Source organism: Diceros bicornis, chromosome 22 (assembly GCF_020826845.1).
Source record: "Diceros bicornis minor isolate mBicDic1 chromosome 22, mDicBic1.mat.cur, whole genome shotgun sequence".
NCBI lineage: Eukaryota > Metazoa > Chordata > Mammalia > Perissodactyla > Rhinocerotidae > Diceros > Diceros bicornis.
In genome coordinates this window covers 53,569,145-53,595,596 of record NC_080761.1, presented here as the reverse complement: position 1 = coordinate 53,595,596, position 26,452 = coordinate 53,569,145, and the positions used below count along the sequence as shown (strand labels likewise).

General features: G+C 37.8%; 1 protein-coding gene across 1 annotated transcript in view; it reads right to left on the bottom strand.

Annotated features, from left to right (window-relative positions):
- Window positions 1–26,452, bottom strand: part of UBE2R2 (ubiquitin conjugating enzyme E2 R2) — a 120,717-nt gene that overhangs the window by 15,967 nt on the left and 78,298 nt on the right. The window contains exons 2-3 of the mRNA XM_058565985.1: window positions 15,961–16,047; window positions 3,828–3,925 (exon numbers count right to left, since the gene is read on the bottom strand). Coding sequence (XP_058421968.1) covers window positions 3,828–3,925; window positions 15,961–16,047 — 185 coding nt within the window. The remainder of the gene's footprint in view (window positions 1–3,827; window positions 3,926–15,960; window positions 16,048–26,452) is intronic.

Genomic DNA, 26,452 nt, shown 5'->3' with positions numbered 1-26,452 from the left:
TATATTTTCATTAAAAATGAACTCACTAATCCCATCTCTGACTATTGTTAAGAAATGCATCGGGCCGGCCCTGTGGCTTGGTGGTTAAGTGCACGCGCTCCGATGCTGGCGGCCCGGGTTCGGATCCCGGGTACGCACCGAGGCACCACTTCTCCGTCCATCCTGAGGCCGAGTCCCACATACAGCAACTAGAAGGATGTGCAGCTATGACATACAACTATCTACTGGGGCTTTGGGGGGAAGAAATAAATAAATAAAATCTTTAAAAAAAAAAAAAAAGAAATGCATCATCCCTGAGGGAGAGCCCCATTCAAGTCAAGCATAAAGTATAGGGAATATGTGGTGATTCCTTATTTCACACACACAATAAACTTATGGAGAAGCTCTATGCCTGATCTCTCTGAGAATTAGAATTCAGAGGCATGATGACTGTCAAGGTGAGGTGTATCAACACATTTATTTGAATTAAAAAAGGAGTCATGTTTTTTCTATCTAAAAAACATACTGGCAAGATGTGTTGAAATCCAAAGTATATCTATTTTCTCAACTCTTTCTAAGCATATTGGAATGAACAAGGTATCTAAAAGAATGAGTAACTAGCATACTCAATAGTCAATTAATATGTCTTGAACAGATTCTTGGGTATACACTTCCCAGAAAGCGGTAAGTAAATAACTTGGTAAGAATCCCTGTGCAAGTCAAAGTTTCCAATTCTTTGTTTTTGACAAAAGTGGAGATCCTAATCAAGTTACTAGCTTTCAGATCATTAAAAATAATTAACAAAATGATTGAATAAATAAATAAATGGAGGGAGAATTTTCCTGTGCAGAAAAATTTGAAATAATTTATACAGATATCTCAGCCTCAAGGAGGTATAATTCCCCACTCCTTAGGTGTGGGCTGCCCCTATGACTTCCTTTCTTCCAAACAGTAGAGAATGGAAAGGGGGGAAGGAGTAACTTTACAGTGAGCAGAGAAATCCTAAAAACAGAGTTTCAGCCAGGGGATGAATGTTAACATCAACAATGATAAATCATGCTGACAGCATGTCCCCTTGATATGAAGTAATGAAAACATACTTCACCTCCATGGTCTTCCTCCCCAGTACTGATGACCCCAGTCTAAATCAGAAAAATCCCAAGTGGGGGACATTCTACAAAATACCTGATTAGTACTCCTCAAAATTGTCAAGGTCATCAAAAACAAAGAAAGTCTGAGAAACTGTCACAGTGACCTAAGGGGACATGCCTATTAAATATAACACGGTATCATGCATGGGACCCTGGAGCAGAAAAATGACAGTAGGTAAAAACTAAGGAAAGGTGAAAGAGTATGGACTTTAGTTAATAATAATTTAATAATATTGGTTCACTAATTGTAATAAATGAGCCATACTAACGTTAGTTAATAATAAAGAAAACTGGCAGGTGCAGGGTATATGGGAACTACCTGTACTTTGTTCACAATTTTTCTGAAAATCTAAAATTGTTCTAAAATTGTAAAAGTTATTTAAAAAAATCATTGATTACAAAACCATAATGAGATACCACATCCACTTTCTAGGATGGCTATAATAAAAAACACAGATAATAACAAGTGTTAACAAAGACGTGAACAAACTGGAATTCTCATACACTGCTGGTGGGAATGCACTATTTTTTTTTTAAATTTTTATTTATTTATTTTTTTCCCCAAAGCCCCAGTAGATAGTTGTATGTCATAGCTGCACAGCCTTCCAGTTGCTGTATGTGGGACACGGCCTCAGCATGGCCGGAGAAGCGGTGCCTCGGCGTGCACCTGGGATCCGAACCCGGGCCGCCAGCAGGGGAGCACGCGCACTTAACCGCTAAGCCACAGGGCTGGCCCGGAATGTACTATTTAAGGCAGCTCCTCAAAAGGTTAAACACTGAGTTTCTCAAAAAGTTAAACATTGAGTTACCATATGACCCAGCAATTCCACTCCCAGGTATATATCCTAGGAAATGAAAACATATGTACATGTAAAAACTTCTATTAGCAGCCTTATTCATAATAGCCAAAAAGTTGAAACAACCCAAATGTCCATCAACTGATGAAGAGATAAACAAAGTGTGATATAAGCATTGAACGGAATATTATTCAGCCATAAAAAGGAATGAAGTACTGATAGAGGGAATGATGAGAATGAACCTTGAAAACATCATGCTAAGTTAAAGAAGCCAGTCACAAAATACTACATATTGTATGATTCCATTCATATGAAATATCCAGAATAGGTAAATCCACAGAGACAGAAAGTAGACTGGTTTCCTAGGGCTGTGGGTGTAGGGGTGGGGTTGGGGGTTCAAAGGTAATGGAGTATGAATGCTAATAGGTATGAGTTTCTTTAGGAGTGATGAAAATGTTCTAAAATTGATTGTGGTGATGGCTGTACAACTCCGTGAGTATATTAAAAACCAGTGAATTGTACACTTAAAATGGGAGGATTGTATGGTATAGGAATTATATCTCAAAACTTTTTTTTTTTAAAGACTGACAACAGATCACTACGTGATTTTTGTCAAATAACTCAGAAGGAATTAAAAGGATTTAGTTTCACTGCCCTACAAATTCTATTCCATTATCATACGTAAATAAGGTTTCTTAATCATCACATCTAACATATATATATTAGTCTTTGGTCCTTGTGTGTGTGTATATATACACATATATATGCATGTACAGAGATACAGACACAGAGGGACTAATATACATGTTAGTATAAATAAAATGTGTATTATTCATACATATATGTATATGTATGTATATAAAATTGAAGCTGTATTTTGCCTCATTCTAGCAATGTAATAATTATCCATGGATACATAAACTAACTAAAAACAAATGTCTATCTGATTAAAAATGCATTTCTAATAATTATTAAATGTAAAAAGTAAAAGTATATTAAAAGTGTAACATACTTGCATTGTTTATAATCAACTTACATTAATAAAATAACTCAATATAGAAATAAGTATAACTAGAGCCTTATTGTCCTAAGCAATTAAAAAACAATTTATATGCAGATTTTTGTTGCAGAAAAATATTATAGGATAAATAATATAAGGCTATGGAACACAGAATTTTCAAGTATTAGGATAAAACTCAGTAAGGGGAGTAAAATGGGGATTCAAACCTAAGGAGAAAAAAACGTATTTTTAACTATTTAAATTTGTGATGTAAAAAATTGCTCTTAAAAACATGCAACAATGTACATAGTTTTTCAAAATTCTTTTAAGGGTTATGTGACCAACCCCCACACATATAGGCTTCTACTCTAAACAAACACATGATTAAACATCTATCTATTTAGATAGATCAATAGATCTATCAACAGATGGATAATCACAAGAAATATACAAGTCTTTCAAATCTTAAGAATCCATATATATATACAAAGGAAAGAAAAAACAACAGATAAAGAAAGTTCTTTTAAAAGTAGTATGTAAAGTCAATTTTGAGTTTATAAAGACTAAGACTTTTCTGCAAAAAGTATAAGAATCCTAGAATAAGGAAGCAACCAATCCAAGCACGCAAGTCATGAGATCCAAAGAAGGAGGATCAAACTTAATGTAAGAGGAAGAATTCAGACTAGAAAATTCTTCCAAGATGAACATAAAGAAATGAGTAACATATGTATTATTGCTCTGTAAATATAACTCTTCAAAATAATGCACACATGCTACTTAAAGCTCTAGCGGAAGACAAAACAACCAAATACAGAAAGGATTCTTTTGTACTTGTTAAAAGGTAATATCCAATCTTAATAACCACCTAAAAACCAGATTATTCCTTATGTAAACCCTTACCTGACATTCTGAGTAGGATTCCACCTTTCCGAGGGCAGTTCTCCACTCTGTGGGTCATCTACAGGTGGATGAAGAATTGAAATGCATACATCTCCATTCTATGAGACACAAATATCACATTCAGTAAACACTCAAAAATATGATGTAAAAAAGGGATATCAGTTCCGCTGAAGTTTCTTTTATTCCTACAAAACTTGTTTTCTTATCATTAGAGGACAAAAACACTTTTATTTTTACTTCATGTTTGGAATGAACTTTAAAGAAGAATTAAACATTATCTGTATTATAAATATCCATTTTGAGCAATCTCCAAGATATATTTCTTAGTTAAAAAGGAAACAGTATGTCTGTAGCATCATCCTTTTAAAAAAAAATCCTTTAAAAACAGAAACAAACATGATAAATCAAGATTCAAGAGTCTTGAGAAGCAACTAAATATCTCCTTATTTTCAGACACATCTATACCTAAAGTACATAAAAAGAAACAAAAAAAATTTGACCTTACTTAAAAGCTGCCTAGAGAGATGCTATAACCACCTGTAATATCACCGGTTTTAATAACTACAGTTTATATAAACTGAAAATATGTTCCATAACAACTTAATTATAACTCCCTCAGTATACTGATAGAAGAACTCAACACTATGGTTATAATATTTTGGTTCATAAACTTCAATTATAGGAACTAATCCACAAGTATATTTAGTTTAAGTGAAACATATATGGATTGCCTTCCATATGCAATAGACTGCTATTCAATAGAAAAGACAAGACAAAACTGAGTAGGATATAGTCACGTATCTTTTGATCTAAAATAAAAGATAACATTCAAATTTTTTAAAAATTAGAGGTATAACTAAAGTGCAAAAATCTTACATATACAACCCAAATTTAGACTTATACATACACGATACAACTATATCAAGATAATACAATATTTTTAAAAGGAGAATAAAATTTTAATAAAATTAATACCAAACAACACTATATTCTAAAACTGTATTATTGTTAGATGTCATGAGAAAGGTACAAAAGTACAACAGAAACAAGGAGAAACTAAGTATATCTGAACAGAGGACACCTGGGAGGTGGTATGGAAGAAGAACGAAAGGCTAGTGGTTGATGAAGCTTTGAGATGCGCCTTGAATAATGAGTACAATTTTAACAACCCAAGGGAAATTTAGACATGTGTTTGCCTGGAGAAATAAACCAAGGATCATAAATGGTAGAAAAAAATATGCTCAAGTAGTTGCATTTGTTTTGTATCGCCACTGTAACAAATATCCACAAATTTAGTGGCTTAAAATAACACAAATTTATTATTTTACGGTTTTGTAGGTCAAAGTCTGACACCACCCTCATAGAGCTAAAGTAAATGTGTCGGCAGCAATGCATTCTTTCCTGGAGGCTCTAAGAAAGAATCCCTTTCCCTTGCCCTTTCTAGCTTCTAAAGGCCATCCATATTCCTTTGCTCTTGGCCTCCTTCCTCTAATCCTCAAAGTAAGCAACGCTGCACTTCTCTGGGCGGTTCTTCGAAAGTCATATCTCTTCTCACTCTCACTTTCTGCCTACCTTTTCCACTTTAAAGGACTCTCGTGATTACAATGGCCCACCTGGATAATCCAGGATAATCTGATTTTAAGGTCAACTGATTAGCAACCTTAATTCCTCTTTAACATGTAACCTATCACAGGTTCCAGGGATTAGGATGTGGATACCTCTGAGGAACCATTATTGTACCTACCACAGTAGTGAAGAACCTAGTTTAGGTGAAAAATAGAGCACAAAAATTAGACCAGAGGAGTATGTTATTTTGTTCAGAGTTTAGTATGGGTATAAATAAAATTTCTGAGAAGTGGAATGACATAAACAGATTTATACTTAGAAATGACATATTAAAAGATGGGCATCTTGGGGCCGGCCCGGTGGCGCAAGCGGTTAAGTGCGCGCGCTCCGCTGCGGCGGCCCGGGGTTCGCTGGTTCGGATCCCGGGCGCGCACCGACGCACTGCTTGGTAAGCCATGCTGTGGCGGCGTCCCATATAAAGTGGAGGAAGATGGGCACCGATGTTAGCCCAGGGCCGTCTTCCTCAGCAAAAAAAAAAAAAAAAGAGGATTGGCGGATGTTAGCTCAGGGCTGATCTCCTCACAAAAAAAAAAAAAGATGGGCATCTCAACTGATGCAGACAAGCATTTGACAAAACCCAACACTTTTTCATGATAAATACACTCAGAAAATTCAAAATAGAAGGGAACTATTTTAATATGATAAAGGGCATTGATGAAAAATCTACAGCTAACATCATACTCAATGATGAAAGCTTTCCTCATAAGATCAGGAACAAGACAAGGATACCCACTTTCACCACTGCTATTTAACACTATCCTGGAAGTTCTAGGCAGAGCAATTAGACAAGAAAAAGAAAGATAAGGCATACAAATTAGAAAGGAAGAAGTAAAACTATTTCCATTTGCAAATGACAAAATTCCAAAGAATTCACAAGAAAGCTACTAGAGCTAATAAATTGAGCAAAGTTGCAGGATACAAGATCACTCAAAAATCAGTTTTATTTCCATATACCAGCAATGAATAAGCTAAAAAGGATATTAAGAAAACAATTTCATTTATAATGGTGACTAAAAGAGTAAAATACCTAGGATTGAATCTAACAAAGGAGGTGGAAGACTGACACACAGAAAACTTGTAAACACTGCTCAAAGAAATTCAAGACAACCTAGATAAACAGAAAAATATCCTGTGTTCACGGGTAGGAAGGCAATGTTAAGATGGGAATATTCCCCAATTTGGTCTACAGATTCAGTGCAATCCCAATCAAAATCCTAGGGCCGGCCCCGTGGCTTAGCGGTTAAGTGCGTGTGCTCCGCCGCTGGCGGCCCGGGTTCGGATCCCAGGCGCACACCGACACACCACTTCTCCGGCCATGCTGAGGCTGCGTCCCACATACAGCAGCTAGAAGGATGTGCAGCTGTGACATACAACTATCTACTGGGGCTTTGGGGAAATAAATAAATAAATAAATAAAATGATAAAATCCTAGCTTCTCTTTTTGCAGAAACTGACAAACTGATCCCAAAATTTATATGGAAATTTAAGGGACCCACATAGCCAGAACAATCTTGAAAAAAAAGAATAAAGTTGGAAGACTCACACTTCCTGATTTCAAAACTTACTATAAAGCTACAGTCAACAAGACAGTGTAGGACTGACATAATGATAAACATACAGATCAATGGAATAGAATCGCAAGTTCATAAATAAACCCATACATCGATGGCCAATTGATTTTTGAAAAGGATGCTAAGTCCATTAAATGGGAAAAGAACAGTCTCTTCAACAAACGATACTGGGACAATTGCATTTCCAAAAGCAAAAGAATAAAGTTGGACTCCTATCTGACACCATATACAAAATTAACTCAAAATGGAACAAACAAACATCTAAGAGCTAGAATCATAAAACAGTTAAAAAAAAAACACATAAGGGTAGATCTTCATGATCTTGAATTTGGGAATGGATCCTTAGATATGACACCACAAGCATGAGCAATAAATAAATAAATAAATAAACTAGATTTCAGCAAAACGAAAAACTTTTGTGCAAAGGACATTATCAAGAAAGTGAAAAAAACCCATAGACATAGAAGGAAATATATGCAATTCGTATGTCTGATAAGGATTTAATATCCATAATATATAAGGAAATCCTACGACTCAAAGACAAAAAGACAAACCAGCCAATTAAAAAATGGGCAAAGTTACCTGGGCATTTGACTTTTCCACGGCCTCGTTTCTCCAACATAAAAGGGGCTGGATAGATGACATGGGTAGGAGGCCATGTTGGGCATTGGTTAAAGTTGTGGCTCTGTGGACTCCATTCCCAGCTGTGCTACATAACAGCCATGACTGATGGCAAGTCATAGACCCTTTGCAGCCTCAGTTCCCTCCTACTAATCTAGGTGACAAATCCACCTCACAGGGCTGTTGTGCAGGTAAAAGGGCACAGCGGGGCTGGCCTGGTGGCGCAAGCGGTTAAGTGTGCATGCTCCGCTGCGGTGGCCTGGGGTTCGCCGGTTTGGATCCCGGCGCACACCGACACACCGCTGGTCAAGCCATGCTGTGGCAGCGTCCCATATAAAGTAGAGGAAGATGGGCACAGATGTTAGCCCAGGGCCAGTCTTCCTCAGCAAAAAAAGAGGAGGATTCGCAGATGTTGGCACAGGGCTGATCTCCTCAAAAAAAAAAAGGGCACAGGGTTTGTAAAGCATTTGACACAATGTTCAGGGCATGGAAATGCTAAATAAATATCAATTATTGTTATAACTATTAAAAAAACAAACAACAAAACTAACAACAACAAAAAAAACGGGCAAAAGATTTGAACAGACATTTCTCCAAAGAAGATACTATATAAATGGCCAATAAGCACAGGAACGGATGCCCAACATCACTGGCCATTAGCGAAATGCAAATTAAAATGACAATGAAATATCACTTCACATCCCCTTAGAATGGCTATACTAAAAACAAAAACAAAAATGGAAAATAACAAGCATGAGTGAGGATGTGGAGAAATTGGGAGCCTCATACATTGCTGGTGGGAATGTGAAATGATTCATCTGCTATAGAATAGTCTGGCAGTTCCTCAAAAAGTAAAACACAGAATCGCCATCTGACCCACAATTTCACTCCTAGGTATATAACCAGAAGAACTGAAAAAGGTACTTAAACAAGTATATGCATACACATGGTCATAGCAGCACCATTCATGTTTCCAAAAGGTGGGCACAGACCAATATCCATCAATAGACGAATGGATAAACAAATTGTGGTCTATCCATACAATGGAATGTTACTCAGCCACAAAGAGGAATGAAGCACTGATACAGGCTACAACATGGATGAACCTCCAAAACATTATGCTCAGTGAAAGCCAGACACAAAAGGTCACATACTGTATGGTTCCATTTATATGAAATACCCAGAATAAAGAATAGAGACAGAACACTGACAGGTGGTTGTCAGAGACCAGGGGAAACAGGAACGGGGAGAAACTTATGGGTAAGGTATTTTACACTAGAGTGATAGAAATGCTTTACAAATAGAGGTGGTAGCTGCACAACACTGGGAATGTACTACATGCCACTGAATTGTGTCCACTGTAAATGGTTAATTTTATGTATACCAATTTCACCTCAACAAATTATTGAAAAAAAAAAGTTGGGGGAAATTCTAAGCCTCCAGAAAGACAGTTCTAAAATGTAAAATGAAGGCTACCTGGACTAGGCCCCATCCAAATCCAATTAAACCGAATCACCAGTATTCTTTATTTTTAACAACTTCTCCACATGATTCTGATATGCAGCCAAATTTGGGCACATCACTGCCTAGAGAAGCCTCTTCCCCACACCTTAAAGTTAGAGAGAATGCAAAAGATCTGTAAATTCATGAATATAATTACATAAATATTCATAAAATCCTGCTTGTCACAAATGATTTACAAACCAGAGCCAGGCTCTAGAAAGGACAAATTTGGTGGCCTAAATAGTAGCATGTTCTAAATGGTGGCTAATGTACCTATAGTTAAATCCTTAAGTTATGTATATCCTCATAGAGCAAACTGCTGTCCTAATTTAAATTTTTTAAAGGAAAATAGCAAAATCTAAACCTAAACAAGCACAACATAGAGTTCAAACCTTTTTTTGTGTGTGTGTGTGTGTGTGTGTGAGGAAGATCAGCCCTGAGCTAACATCCGTGCTAATCCTCCTCTTTTTGCTGAGGAAGACCGGCTCTGAGCTAACATCTATTGCCAATCCTCCTCCTTATTTTTTTCCCCAAAAGCCCCAGTAGATAGTTGTATGTCACAGTTGCACATCCTTCTAGTTGCTGTATGTGGGACGTGGCCTCAGCATGGCCGAAGAAGCGGTGCATTGGTGCGCGCCCGGGATCCGAACCCGGGCCTTCAGTAGCGGAGCACGCGCACTTAACTGCTAAGCAACGGGGCCGGCCCGAGTTCAAACCTTTAATAATGTGTATTACTAAATCACATTTGGTAGGAAAATTTCAACACCAAATCAGAGCCAAAATCTGGTTTCTGTTGACTTTCTATCTTATTCATTCGGTTCATATAAACCAAGATGAAACTCACACATAGACTTTGGGAGTTCTACAGGAACATTCTACAAAACTTTCCTCAATGTTTTAGAAATAAAAAATATTTTAGCAGTCAATTAATGATGATATTTTAATGATAAAAACAATTAAAAGAAAAAAAATCTAGAGCCAGCCCTGATGGCCCAGTGGTTCAAGTTCAGTGTGCTCCACTTCGGCGGCCCGGGTTCGGTTCCTGGGCACAGAACGATACCATCCATCTGCCAGAAGCCATGCTGTGGCAGCAGCTCACGTAGAAAAACTAGACGGACTTACAACTAGAATATACAACTATGTACTGGGGCTTTGGGGAGGGGAAAAACAAAAGAGGAAGATTGGCAACAGATGTTAGCTCAGGGCAAATCTTTTCCAGCAAAAAAAAAAAAAAAGAAAACAAATATAATTTTATGAGGTACCAAGAGAAGTTATGTCAATTTATCCTAGTAGCTAAAGCAAAAAAAAAAAAATGAGGTTATACATTTCTGATTAGCTGATAAGAAAGCATTCATATTCATTTGAAGAATCTTTAAATGAATTCAAACAGAAATGTTTTATTCGGATCCCTTCTTAAAGGCCACTGAGTAAAATTACGTAAATTTTAAATGTTTATTAAATGCATTTAAAAATTAACATAATAAATACAGATAATATAATAAAATCTTAACACAGCACTTAGCACCTTTATGTGAATTAAGATCACAGAGTTCTAGCATGTTGCTTCTGCTGATTTAATAACAATATGGAGGGCTGGCCCAGTGGCTTAGTAGTTAAGTGCGCACGCTCCGCTACTGGCGGCCCGGGTTTGGATCCCAGGCACGCACCAACACACTGCTTCTCCGGCCATGCTGAGGCCGCGTCCCACATACAACAACTAGAAGGATGTGCAACTATGACATACAACTATCTACTGGGGCTTTGGGGGGAGGAAAAAAAAGGAGGAGGATTGGCAATAGATGTTAGCTCAGAGCCGATCTTCCTCAGCAAAAAGAGGATTAGCATGGATGTTAGCTTAGGGCTGATCTTCCTCACAAAAAAATAAATAAATAAAATAACAATATGGAAACACAGCTTGTCTCAGGTAAAGGGATAGAGAGCAGCTAAGGACAAGCAATATGTTTTAAATCCCCCATTCGACACTTTATTCCAAATAAAGTCTGCAGTTTACTTAATAGTACTGCACCATAGTTTCGATAAAATGTACATGGTTGTATAAGATTAACATTGGAGGAAGCTGATTAAAAGGTAAATGAGAACTTTCTGCACTATTTTTTAAACTCAAGTCTAAAATTATTTCAAAATAATTTTTTTAAAGAAGTGGGTTTAAATTTAATATTTTTAGTATGTTTATAACACCTAGACATTGAAATCAAGGCATTTTAATAAAAACTATTCCAAATGTTTTAGAATTTTTAAATTTTATATTTAAAATTTACATGAAATGAGTTTAAGAATAATGAATTTAAGCAGTCTGTCCTAGTCTTGAAAGATCATCAGAGAATGCCATATTACAACTTCATTTGTAATCAATTCTAATAGGATATCTTTGGTTCATTATTTGATGCCTCGGTGGAATAATCATTAAAATAAACTCTCAGCGAATCACAGAAATACCATAGAAGCTCTATGAGATAATTCCACTCAACAGAGAAAAGAATAACATAATCAGAGAAAGAAATGTACGTTAAATGATCAAAGGAGATAAAGCAGAACCAGCTGAGCTACCACTTGTTTTATTATCTAAAAATAATTTTACTGTTATCAAATAAGAAGAGAAGAAGTTATTATAAAACATCTTGCTGTTTCAAGGATTCAAACATACTTTCAGTCAAATTACACCCCCTGTGAACACAATGATGTACCTAGAGTATAAAAAGACAATAATATGAATGGCAAGGGAGGAATGGTAGAAAAAGATAAGTATTTGTGATGGTTAATTTTATGAGTCAACTTGACTGGGCTAATAGATCCTCAGGTAGCTGTTAAAACATTATTTCAGGGTATGTCTGTGAGGCTGCTTCTGGAAGAGATTAGTATTTGAATCAGTAGACTGAGTAAAGAAGATCTGCCCTCACCAATGTGGCATGCATCATCTAATCCGCTGAGGGCCCAAAAAAGAGAACAAAAAGGCGGAGGACAGACAAATTCTCTCTCTCTTCTTGAGCTTGGGCCTTGGGACTCTGGGACTTACCTAGCAGCTCCCTGGTTCTCATGCTTTTGGATTTGGACTGAATTATACTCTTGGCTTTCCTGGTTCTACAGCTTGCAGAGGGCAGACTGTGGGATTTCTCAGACTTCAGAACCATGTGAGCCAATTCCTATAATAAATCTTCTATTACATATATCACTAAATATCCTATTGGTTCTGTTTCTCTGGAGAACCCGGACTAATACAGTATCCTTGCTTTTATCTGGTCTTTTCTGTGTAATGTTAAAATATAATTTATAATTACAGCTTTATTGTAAAAGACCTCTTGATACATCCAGTTCTTTCAGTTTTTGAAAAGTTGATTATGGGTCTCATCAATTTTACTCCTAATAGCCTATCATCCACCTAAATAATTACAAAGATCATAAACTATGTGTAATCAGGCCCATTCACCACTTACATAGCCTAAATTTTATTATTCCAAAAAGCAATGGTTCTACAGACTTGGCAAAAATCTTTCAAGATAAACCAGAGAGGTAGCTAGCTCTCTGTCTCCTTAAGTCACATGAGGACGCAGACATAAGCCAGGAAGAGAGTCTTCACCAGATACCACCATGCTGGCACCTTGATCTTGGACTTCCAGCTTCCCGAACCGTGAGAAAATAAATTTCTGTTGTTTAAGCCACCCTGTCTATGGTATTTTGTTATGGCTGCCCGAGCTAAGACAACATGTCTTAGGAAAAGCATATTAAAACAGTAGAGTCTGGGGCTGGCCCCATGGCATAGTGGTTAAAAGTTCAGCACGCTCTGCTTTGGCGACCCAGGTTCATGGGTTCAGATCCCGGGCGTGGACCTACACCACTCGTCAGCCATGCTGTGGCAGCAACCCACATACAAAAGAGAGGAAGATTGGCACAGATGTTAGCTCAGAGCAAATCTTCCTCAGCAAAAACAAAACAAAACAAAACCAGTCAAGTCTATTTTTAATCATTATTCAAACAGTAACATTTAAAAACACCATGCCCTAATGATAGTGGAATAGTAGCCAAATTGTTACATCCTTACAGTGTTGGTAGCTATAGAGATTAGTATAACGTTTTGAGAATCATCTGGGTCTAGAAACAAGAACTCAGAACTAGAACCTCAAGGGAAATAATAAAATATTTTTATATCGGCTACCAAGGAGCCTAACATACACCATCATACTGTAACCTTTATTTCATGACTGCATTGGTGACATTTATCTGTGAGCACGGTACAGGAAAAACGATCTGTATACTCCTTCAAAAAACATCCAAAATCTTTGTGTTTTGTTTTTTTTTGTGAGGAGATCAGCCCAGTGCTAACATTTGCCAATCTTCCTCTTTTCTTGCTGAGGAAGACTGGCCCTGGGCTAACAACCGTGCCCATCTTCCTCCACTTTATATGAGATACTGCCACAGCATGGCTTGCCAAGCAGTGCGTCGGTGCGTGCCCGGGATCTGAACTGGCAAATCCCGGGCCGCCACAGCAGGGCGTGCGCACTTAACCACTTGCACCACCAGGCTGGCCCCAAAATCTTTGTTTTTTCAATAAAGCTCCATGCTATTCTACAACTCACTAGTACTTAAAGGACCAACAAATATTAAACACTTCTGTGTACTTTCCACTCCATTTTGTGGTGAACCTAAAACCACTCTAAAAATTATTCTATTATAAAAAAAATTTTTTAATAAATAAATACTAAAGAACAGTGAGATTCTGAGTTGCCATAGCTGTGAAGTTTGTAGTGAAGAGAGTGTGCGTGAAAACCTCATTTTAACACATGGTTTGCGCAACAAATGGGGTTCGTTGGTTGTCTATTTCTGAGCATGCAGTAACACGTAACCAGGAAACTGTATTTTTGAGCTCCCTCAACATATGAAGCAGAAAGGAGTAGACTGTGCAGTAGGACCACTGATGACAAGTTCATATTTCTTTTGTTCTCCAAGTTTCCCCTATATTTATAAATTTCACAAACACGGCAATGACAAAGGAAATATTAGTTACGATAATTAAATTCACTCATATAACACAGAAGTATTTATAACTTTTTGGGCTGCAGTAATGTATTTAATATGGATATATTTAACAAAACTGTAACTAAAGCTTTTGTGATTTTCAGCTAACATCCACTGCCAATCTTCCTCTTTTTGTATGTGAGCTGCCGCCACAGCATGGCCACTGACAGACGAGTGGTATAGGTCCACACCCAGGAACCAAACTCAGGCCGACGAAGAGGAGCACGCCGAACTTAACCACTACGACATGGGGACGGCCCCCTCCAATGCTAACTCTTAAGAGAGAGAACAAAATAGCCTACCTAAGTACTAAAAAAAAACAGTGGAAAGGAGAGTTGATCTACCTATACTTTCTTCCTTCAGAGCTTTGAATCCTTTATCCTGTTTTTGGTTTGTTTCTTTTTTGAGAGGGGTTTGGAAATTAGACTGAGATGGAAAAAGGTGAGTACATGGCTTTAAGGTACACTAGTTCTCATTAGTAAGATGAAAGTTTAAGTCTTCTCATTCCTCTCTTGCTAAAATCTATATCTCCTACATAGTTTTGAAGGCAAGAACTTTTGATTATTAAATCAATAAGAACACAAATATATTTCTGTGTATTGAACTCAGTTTGAACTTACAAAACAGTGAATCATTTCTATAGTCTCTTTCCTACAACAGGATAACTTTGTTATAGAGAACGTACAAGGTATTCAGTGTTTTTATTTGTATTATGATTACATTAAATACTAAAGAAACTAAAAAAACCAATAATCTCAGAGCTTATTTCTGGAAGCATAACTACATATTACCTTTTGAGCACCAGTTTGTCCTGTTTTAAGAAGGAAAAGAAAATGAAAATGAAGCCTTACAGAAAAAGCAAGTTCTGAAAAATGATAAAGCTGCTCCAGTGTGCTAACTCATACAGACTGAGATCCAAATTCAGGACCCTAGAGTAAGTTCTCAATTTCTTGCCTACAAACATTTTAAAGGCTAGGTAGCTCTGTTTCTGGAGCAAAGGCAGTTCCCAACATCCACCAGACCAAAAAAAAGACTACATGACTAAGGCTGCAACTTTTAAAAAGCAATTTTAATGCTTGAGCCACAGCTACAATAAAATGAGACCACTTCAGAGCCCTACTGCAATGAAAAAGATTACCGAATGGTAAAGGAGTGACCTCAAAGGATGTTTTAGAGTGCCTTGAAATAATTATCCTGAGAAACATAATGCATTGTTCTAGCATGCTTACAGATTAGCCCAAAGCTACGTACATTTCATCAACAAAACTAGAAATGATTCCCCCAGGCATGTGGACTTGTTCAGTAGAAGAACCTCACCTTGGATTTATTCCAAAAGAGGCTCTCAACTGCTCTGCAGCAACTCCTGCAAGAAGGCCAGTCCAAATGCAGTAGGATAAATCCCCCCAAAAAGCTGACTCTCTGATCATAGCAACAGGTGGACCCCTGCTGTGAAACTAGAGGACAGGCACACAAATAAATTTGTATGACTTTATCTACTAAATTTAAAAAATGCAAATGTTAACACATATGCATTATAATGTTAGCAATGAGCAGCAAAGGTCTCAAGCCTCAATCTTAAATTAACTGTAATATACACTGGTATTATAAAACTATCCTCAATTTTGAACAATTAAACTAGAGACTGCTAACTGAAAGTGAGAAACCATGAATACTTCTTTATGGCTACAGCATAACCACTACAGTATACTGAGATATACAGGCTGTTTTAAAGGATTATACCTAAAAAATCTTCAGAGAAACTCATGATAGACGTTTCTTACCTCATAAATGTTGGGGTGCCACATTTTGGTCAAGAATCTGAAGGTAGGTGGTGAATATGGGTAGTCAATAGGAAATTTAATATGCGCCTGAAAAGAAAAAAATGAAATGCTAATAAATGAGACTACAGGTTATTCATCTGCCTAATAATTCACCCTATTACACCCCAGTGAAACAAAACTTCTTTCTATAGAGTAGACTCTAAAGATTAAAAGAGCTCATATATATATTTTGTCAGCCCAGATACCAGGGTTATTATTAGCATGTTTTTATAATAGCATGTCTTCAAATATTTTTAAGAGTTTATGCTAAATCACCAAAACTCAACAGCCATATAATTTTTAATTGAATTCACATGAATAAAAAACAGTAATATATACAAGTGTATCACATTAATTACTGCATTTTATTTTTATAACGAAATAATTAACACAACCTTATGGTACATAATACAGAACAGAGATAATTTTTTTTTACTCACATAATTTAACCATCACTCAGAAATAACAAATGCTACCATTTTGATATAGTTCCTTCTAGTAGTTTTTTTGGTGTATATATATGCTATTTCTTCATAAAACTTATTTTCAAAAATTTGAACATACTGTATTTTATATCCTATTTTTTCCATCTATATCATATAATAAACATTTTCCTATGTCATAAAAGTCTCCAAATGTATGAATGTTAGTATCTGCATAATGTTCCATCATATAAATATAATGAATCATTTTTTAAAAACTACTTCCTTATTTGGGGGCATTTGGGTTGTTTTTCACTCTTTTGTTACTGTAAATACCGCTGTCCAGTCATTAGTTGACAATCAAGCTAATCAAGTGGAGACTTTGCTGGCCACACATCACAAACAATATAGACACTACAAAATTAGGTCAGAAAGTCACTAAGCAAGGAAACAATTACAACAAACAGCAACAAAAAAATCTTGTTGCCACATTATCTAAACATTCAATTTTCAACAAAATATTATGAGATACGAAAAGAACAAAGTATGGCACATACAGAGGGCAAAAAAAAAGCCATCAACAGAAACTGGAAGAGGCCGGTCTGGTGGCACAAGCAGTTAAGTGCGTGCCCTCCGCTGCGGCAGCCCAGGGTTTGCCAGTTCGGATCTTAGGCGTGCACTGACACACTGCTTGCTAAGCCATGCTGTGGTGGCGTCCCATATAAAATGGAGGAAGATGGGCACAGATGTTAGCCCAGGGCCAGTTTTCCTCAGCAAAAAGAGGAGGATTGGCAGATGTTAGCTCAGGGCCGATCTTCCTCACAAAAAAAAAAAAAAAGAAAGAAAGAAAACGGAAGCCCATGGGGCTGGCCCCATGGCGTAGCGGTTAAGTGTGTGTGCTCCGCTGCTGGCAGCCTGGGTTCGGATCCTGGGTGCGCACTGATGCACCGCTTGTCAGGCCATGCTGTGGCGGGGGTCCCACGTAAAGTGGAGGAAGATGGGCACAGATGTTAGCCCAGGGCCAGTCTTCCTCAGCAAAAAGAGGAGGATTGGCATGGATATTAGCTCAGGGCTGATCTTTCTCACACACACACACACACACAAAAAAGAAACTAGAAGCCCAGATATTGAATTTACTAGACAAAGACTGGAAACCAGCTACATTAAATATGTTCAAAGGACTAAAGGAAACCATGGCTAAAAAACTAAGGACATAAGAAAAATGTCTCAGCACATTGAGAATATCAATAAAGAGAAATTATAAAAAAAAAGAACAAAATGGATTTTTTGGGGAAAAAAAGAACCAAAAATAATTGTGGAGTTGCCAAGTACAATAAGTGAAATAAAAAAAAAATTTGCTGGAGGGGCTGACCCCGTGGCCTAGGGGTTAAGTTTGGCGTATTCCGCTTCAGTGGCCTGAGTTCATGGGTTTGGATCTCGGGGGCGGATCTACACCACTCGTCAGCCATGCTGTGGCGGGGACCTACATACAAAATAGAGGAAGACTGGCACAGATGTTAGCTCAGGACGAATCTTCCTCAAGCAAAACGAGGAAGACTGGTAACAGATGTTAGCTCAGAGTGAACCTTCCTCAACAACAAAAACAAAAAATTTTGCTAGAGAGGCTGAACAGCAGGTTTGAGCAAGTGGAAAAAAGAATCAGTAAAATTGAAGATAGGTCAATTTAGATTATCCAGTCTGAGGAAGAGAAATAAAAAACAATTAACAGTGCCTCAGAGACCTGTGGGACACCATCAAGCATACTAACATACGCATACTGGGAGTCTTAGCAGGAAAGGAAACAAAGGAGCAAAAAGAATATCTGAAGAAATAATGGACAAAAATTTCCTAAATTTAATGCAAAACGCTGACCTTCACAACCAAGAAGCTAAACAAACTCCCAGTAGAATAAACTCAAAAGAGATCCAGATCTAAACACATCATAATCAAACTGTCAAAAGCCAAAGACAGATTCTTGAAAGCACCAAGAGAGAAACAATTTATCAAGCACCAGAGATCCGAAATAAGGCAAACAGATGATTTCTCAACAAAAACCAGGAAGCCAGAAGTCAGTGGAATGGCATTCTAAGCACTGAAAGAAAATCTGTCAACCAAAAATTCCATATCCCACAAAACTTTTCCTCAAAAATGAAGGCAAAGTAAGACATTCCTAGATAAACAAAAACGGAGAACTTGTGACTAGCAGACCTGCCCCACAAGAAATACTAAAGGGAATCCTTTAGGCTGAAATTAAAGGACACTAGATAGTGTACATGAAACAACATGAAGAAAGACCACCAGTAAAAATAATTATATAGGGTTAATATAAAAAGATACTATGAATGTATTTTTTGTTTATAATTTTTTTCTCCTATCTGATTTAAAAGACAATCGCGTAACCTAACAATTATAAATCTGTTGATGGGCACATAATATATAAAGATGTAATTTGTACGGCAGTAATAGAACAAAGTAAGGGGAAGGGACCAGAGTTATACAGAACAAACTTTTTGTATACTATTGAAATTAAGATGGTATTAATTGAACTACATAGCTATAAAAATGCTTATTATAATCCCCAGGATAACCACTAAGAAAATAACTCAAAAATTCAACACCCCTTTGTGATTAAAAACACCCAACAAACTAGGAATACAAACGAAATTCCTCAATTTGATAAAGGGTATCTATTAAAAAAGACCGTCAACTAACACACTTAACAGTAAAACACTGAAAGCTTTCTAATTTCAAGAACAAGACATGGATGTCTGCTCTCACTTCTATTCAACATTGTACCAGAGACGCTAGTCAGGGCAATTGGGCAAGGAAATGAAATAAAAGGCATCTCTGTTAGAAAGGAAGAAGCAAAGTTATATCTATTTGCAGATGACATGATCACGTATATAGAAAATTTGAAGGACTCCACTAAAAATTATTAGAACTAACAAAAAAACTCAGCAAGGTTGCAGGATAATAGACCAAAAATGAAATTTAGAAAATTCCATTTATGTTAGCATCAAAAAGAATAAAATATTTAGGAATAAATTTAACCAAACAGTGCAAAACTTATACTCTGAAAAGTACAAAATATTGTCAAAAGAAATTAAAGACCTAACTAAATAAATGGAAAGATATTGCATGTTCATGGATTACAAGACTTAATATCGTAAAGATAGCAACTCTCCCCAAACTGATCTACAGATTCAATATCACTCTATGGAAATCCCAGCTGCCTTCTTTACAGAAATGTAAAAACTGGTACTAAAATTCATATAATAATTCATGGGGGGGGGGGCAGCCCAGTGGCGAAGCAGTTAAGTGGGCAGGCTGAGCTTCAGCGGCCCAGGGTTCGGAGGTTTGGATCCCGGGCACGCACCGACGCGCCACTTGTCAGGCCATGCTGTGGCGGCGCCCCATACAAAGTAGAGGAAGATGGGCACAGATGTTAGCCCAGGGCCAATCTTCCTCAGCAAAAACAGGACGATTGGCAAAGGATGTTAGCTCAGGGCTGATCTTCCTCACAAAAAAATAAATAAATAAAAATAATTCACGGGACCCAGAATAGCCAAAACAATCTTGAAAAAGAAGAGCAAAGCTCGACAACTCACATTTTCCAATTTCAGAACTTACTACAAATCTACAGTAATCAAGCAGTTTGGTACTAGTACAAAGACAATTCAATGGGGGGGAAGTCTTTTCCATAAATTGTGCTAAAACAACTGGATATTGACATGCAAAAGAATGGAGTTAAATCTTTTGATTTTTGTTTTTTTATAATTTTATTTATTTATTTTTTCCCCCAAAGCCCCAGTAGATAGTTGTATGCCATAGCTGCACATCCTTCCAGTCGCTGTACGTGGGACGCGGCCTCAGCATGGCCATAGAAGCAGTGCGTTGGTGTGCGCCCGGGATCCAAACCCAGGCCACCAGCAGCTGAGCGCGCGCACTTAACCGCTAAGCCACGGGACAGGTCCTGGAGTTAAATCGTTTGCAACTTCTTAACAAGGCCGGCCCTCAGGGGAAACTAGTTAACCAGAGCCTAACCTGCTGGGGTATTATCAGAGCCTAACTAACCTGCTGGAAGTGAAACACCCAACTCCTGCCGGAATGTCCCACCGAAGCGGGGAGGAAAAACTGAGAAACTTGTGAAAAGTTCATAGTCCAGAGGCGAAGACTCACTAAAAGACTGAGACGTAATCACAAAAGTATAGAATGCTTCCCCCTCCCCCCACATCTCAGCACCATATTACTAAGGCCTACTTAAAGCAGTTCCTTTTACCCAGTACAATATATCTAGCTATCAAGAAAAAACTACAGGGCCGGCCCCATGGCTTAGCAGTTAAGTGCGCACACTCCGATGCTGGCGGCCTGGGTTTGGATCCCGGGCGCGCACCAACGCACCGCTTGTCCGGCCATGCTGAGGCCGCATGCCACATACAGCAACTAGAAGGATGTGCAGCTATGACATACAACTATCTATTGGGGCTTTGGGGAAAAAAGATAAATTAAAAAAAAAAAAAAAAGAAAAAACTACAAAGTATACCAAAAGGAAAAAATCACAAATGAAAAGACAGAACAATTATCACAACCAGACATGGCAGGGATGGTGGAATTATCAGACTGGGAATTTAAAACAACTATGATTAATATTCTAAGGATTCTAACAGATAAAACAGATAGCATGCAAAAACAGATGGGCAATGTAAGCAGAGAGATGGAAATCCTAAGAACCAAAGAGAAATGTAGAGATAAAAAAACACTGTAACAGGGGCCGGCCCAATGGCATAGTGGTTAAGTGTGCGAACTCTGCTGCTGGCGGCCTGGGTTTGGATCCTGGGAGTGCACCAAGGCACTGCTTGTCAGGCCATGCTGTGGTGGCATCTCATATAAGATGGAGGAAGACAGGCACGGATGTTAGCTTAGGGCCAGTCTTCCTCAGCAAAAACGAGGAGGATTGGCATGGATGTTAGCTCAGGGCCGATCTTCCTCAGGGGAAAAAAAAAACCCTCTATAACAGAAAAGAAGAATGCCTTTGATGGGCTTATTAAGACTGGACACAGCTGAGGAAAGAATCTCTGAGCTAGAGAATATATCAATAGAATCCCTGAAACCCAAAGAGCAAAGAGAACAGGACTGAAAAAAACAGAACAGAATACCCAAGGACTGTGGGACAACTACAAAAGGTACATACATGTAATGGTAATACCAGAAGGAACAAGAGACACCATAAAGAAAACGAAAAGACAACCCACAGAATGGAAGAAAATATTTGCAAATCATTTATCTGATAAGGGACATGTATCCAGAATATGTAAAGAATGCTGATAACTCATTAATCAAGATAAATAACTCAATTTAAAAATGGGAACGGCTAGCCCAGATGGCCTAGCAGTTAAAGTTCAGCACGCTCCGCTTCGGCAGCCCAGCTTCGGTTCCTGGGTGCAGAACCACACCACTCGTCTGTCACTAGCCATGCTGTGGCGGCGGCTCACATAAAAAAAAGCCAAGAGGAATACTGGCAACAGATGTTAGCTCAGAGCAAATCCTCTGCAGTGGGGGAAAAATAGGCAAAGTATCTGAATAGACATTTCTCCAAAGAAGATAAACAAATAGCCAATAAGCACATGAGGAGATGCTCAACATTATTAGCCATCAGGAAAATGTATATCAAAAGCACAATGAAATATCACTTTACATCCACTAGGATGGCTATAAAGAGACAGACAATAAAAAAGTGTTGGCCAGGATGTTGTGAAATTGGAATGCTTTATACACTGCTGGTGGGAATATAAAATGGTATAGCCACTTTGAAAAACAGTCTAGCAGTTCCTTGAAAGCATAAGCATAGTTAACATGTGACCCAGTAAGTCCACTACCAGGTGGATGCCCAAGAGAAATGAAAACATTACATCCACACAAGAACTTGTACACAAATGCTCATAGCAGCATAATAGCCAAAATATAGAAACAACTCCAAATGTCCATCAGTTGAGAAATGGACAAACAAAACGTGGTATATATTGATATGCCAGAATATTATTTGGCAACCAAAAGGAATGAGTTACTGATACATGCTGCAATGTGGATGAACCTGAAAAACATTAGCTACGTCAAAGAAGCCAATCACCAAAGACCACATATTTACGAAACATCCAGAAAAGGTTAGTGGTTGCCTAGGGCTGGGGGTGGCGGTAAAATTGGGAGGAAATAGAGGTGACTGATAAAAGGTAAGGGGCTTCCTGGGGTGAAGAAAGTGTTCTAAAATCGACTGTGGTGATGTTTGCACAACTTTATGAACGTACCAGAAACCACTGAATTGTGTACTTGGAGTGAATTGTGAATGTGCATTAGAATCACAATAAAGCTGCTTATTAAAAAAAAAAAAAAAAAAATGGAGCCCAAAAGTAGTCACATTCCAGTAGCAACATGCACACACAGTTCCTCAGATCTTGGTTTCTAAATACCATTCTCCAACAAAAGGAACCAGGCCTCTCTGGAGAAATACTTGATTCTAGATCTGGGGCAGAGAAAATACAAGATGAGCCTGGAGCATCTTATAGTGCCTGAAAGTAAGGAAACACTAAAGAAAAAAGATGGAGGCATGTCAAAAACGACATGGGAGCCAACCTGAAAGAACTCCTAATAGCCAAAACTAAAAGAATTCACAGTACTGGACGATAACCCAAAGTATAAAATAAATATCCATGCATACTGGTCACAAATTATTGAATGAAAAAATTTTGGGGAAGAAGGGACAAATCTTCCTTACAGCTTATTCTCCAGATAATATATGTAGATACATCCAATTCAGGAGGTGGAGTTAATTAATCCACCTCCCCTTGACTACAGGCTGGACTTAATGACTTACTCACTAAGAATAGAGTATGGGAGGGAAGAAATACTAACTTCACAGTAGAGAAACCTGGCAGACACCATCTTAACATCACGGGTGCTAAGCCATGTTGAAATCATGACCTCCCTGATATGATCTGGTGAGAAAGGCAGTTCATGCACGTGTGTTCTCACTCCAAAACCCATAACCCCAGTTTAATTATGAGAAAAACGTTAGACAAACCCAAATGCAGAAACTCTTACAAAATACTTGACCAATTCTTTTCAAAATTGTCAAGGTCAGAAAAAACAAAGAAAGATGGAGAAACCATCAAATATTGGAGGAGACTAAGGAGACATGACAACTAAATGCAATATGGTATCCTGGATTGGATCCAGGAATAATAAAAGGATATTAAGGGTAGTAGGGGAGAATGGAATGTGAATGCTAATGGATATGGGGTTTATTTTGGAGGTGATGAAATATACTGGAATTAGATGGTGGTGATGGTTGCACAGTCTTGTGAACATAACTAAAAACCACTGAATTGGACACTTGGAAAGGGTGAATTTTAGGGCCGGCCCCGTAGCTTAGCGGTTAAGTGCGCGCGCTCCGCTACTGGCGGCCCGGGTTCGGATCCTGGGCGTGCACCGACGCACCGCTTCTCCGACCATGCTGAGGCCGTGTCCCACATACAGCAACTAGAAGGATGTGCAGCTATGACATACAACTATCTACTGGGGCTTTGGGGGAAAAATATATCAATAAAAATTTAAAAAAATAAAAAAATGTGTAAGCACCTAACAACAGAGCTTCAGAATACAAAAATAACTGAAAAATTATATCACTGAAAAAACAGAAAAATCCACAATTATAGTTGAAGACATCATCACTTCTCTCTCAATAATCTCAAGCAGTAGACAGAAAATCAGTAAGGATATAGAAGACGATAGACCACCCAACAGCAGCAGCATACAGTACTTGAAAGAACAGATACAGAATTTTACAACTGATACACAATGGTATCTCAGCAGACAAACTTAAAAGGTATGCATGGGGCGGGGGTAGGGGGGAGGACATCTTTTTTATTTCACAAGTAATATAAGTGAATACATCTTTGTTGTAAGAGAGTTGAACAAATGCGAAGAGATTTTTTTTGACCACTCTAGGTTCAGTTTCTATTCCTCACCTTAAATATTTTCTGTGACTGAAGATTCCTAAGACCCAAAGGTCAGGAAAATTCCCAAATATTCATTAGGATTCAAAAAGATAATATTTAGGATATTCTCAAACTACAATTACGAAGTCATTAAATAAGAAATCATGTGCTGGTTTCCAAATGGCCAAGCAGCAGCAGCAGAACAAAATGAATATAAACCATATTGGGCAAAAAGAAAAATCCAAAATCACTTCTTAAAACTTTCATTGTAAATAAGTCCATTTTCCCACTACTCATTCAAAATCTTACTAAGCATTTCCTAAGTCCCAGGCTGGGTACTGAGGACCTATAGATGAAAATAATCACTCCCTGCTCCCCTTACAATCCAGCAAATAAAGAATCACTCATAAAACTATAATACATACATATGTAAAGAAAAGTGATTTAGTCTGCTGGGCAAAAACAGGCAAGACTACTTGTCCAACATCTACTGAGTGCCCACTATGTACTGGTATTGTGGCTAGGTGTTGCCTGAGTAGTTTCCTGGATGGGTGAAAGCAGGGTAAATAACATGAAGGCACCAGGTGCAAAGAATGACAGCTAGCACTAAGGATATAGAGTGGTCAGGTATGCCTAGTGGGATGCTTGGTGGTAGCTACAGAAGATAAGACTGGATGAAGGTACGTTGAAGCCTCATTTAGGTGCCAGTGGGAAGCTACAGAAAATATTTAATCAGAAAAGTAATGGCAAGATGTATATTTTAGGAAAATGACTCTGAAAAATGACTGTGGGCAGCACTGCGAGAGATGGGTTGGACAGGATAAAAGACAGACATAAGTGAGGAGAGGTTTCCTATTTTTTCCATTTAATCAGTCTCATCTCCAGAATCCGCTTATACTTAAAAAAGCTTTACTAATTATTATATAGTTATGTAATGTATATCTGGATAAAACAGGATTGTGAAAATTTCCATAAAAAGTTAGGAATCTGGTCTTTGAAAATGCAACCTCCTCTATCACATTTCTACGGAGAAATTAAATTATCCTTTCTAGAAACAAAAATAATAAAATTTAATACGGCCTGTGTAGTCAAATCTTTAGGTCCTAAAAAATGTCTTTCTAGACTATTAAACATATTAAAAGAAATCTTTGCAGAGTAACTAGGTATAGTTGCATGAAAATTTATAAAGAACATATGATATGCACTAATATGAAAGGCAGCATGGAATAGTTGTAGTTAAGAACATCCATGCAAGAAGACAGACTGCTTGGGTTTGAATCCTGACTCTGCCACTCATTAGCTATTATTTTAATCAAGTTACTTGTGCCTCAGTTTCCTAATCAGTAAAATAAGGCTTATAGTACTTACTAAATGGCCTGGTAGGAGGATTAAATAAGTCAATGCTTGTAAAATGCATTAGAACAGTGACTAACACATAATAAAAGACATGTAAGAGTTTTGTTTAAAAATACAAACAAGGGGCCGGCCCAGTGGCGCAAGCGGTTAGTGCGCACGCTCCACTGTGGCGGTCCGGGGTTCGCAGGTTCGGATCCCGGGTGCGCAGCAACGCACCGCTTGTTAAGCCATGCTGTGGTGGCGTCCCATATAAAGCAGAAGAAGATGGCCACGGATGTTAGCTCAGGGCCAATCTTCCTCAAGAAAAAAGGGGAGGATTGGCATCAGATGTTAGCCTAGGGCTGGTCCTCCTCACACACAAAAAAAACAAAAACAAAACAGGCAGGGGTCATGTCATGAATCCTTCTTTTATGAAAAGCCCCTTTTACAGATTGCTCATTTTCACTTTGTTTTATCTCTTTTACTCACCTGCCCTTAGACTGTAACGCTACTAGCTTTAGAAAGGACAACTGGGAAGATTCTTACCAACCTGAAGAACTTGAATCTTATGGAACTAGTTTTCTAAGAGCCTTACCAATCCTAATTATTTTTTACTTAAATATAATTAATAAACATTAATTACTTAGTATTGTTAATTGGGTTTCTTTATTTTTTTTTAAGTTTATTTATCCCCCCAAAGCCCCA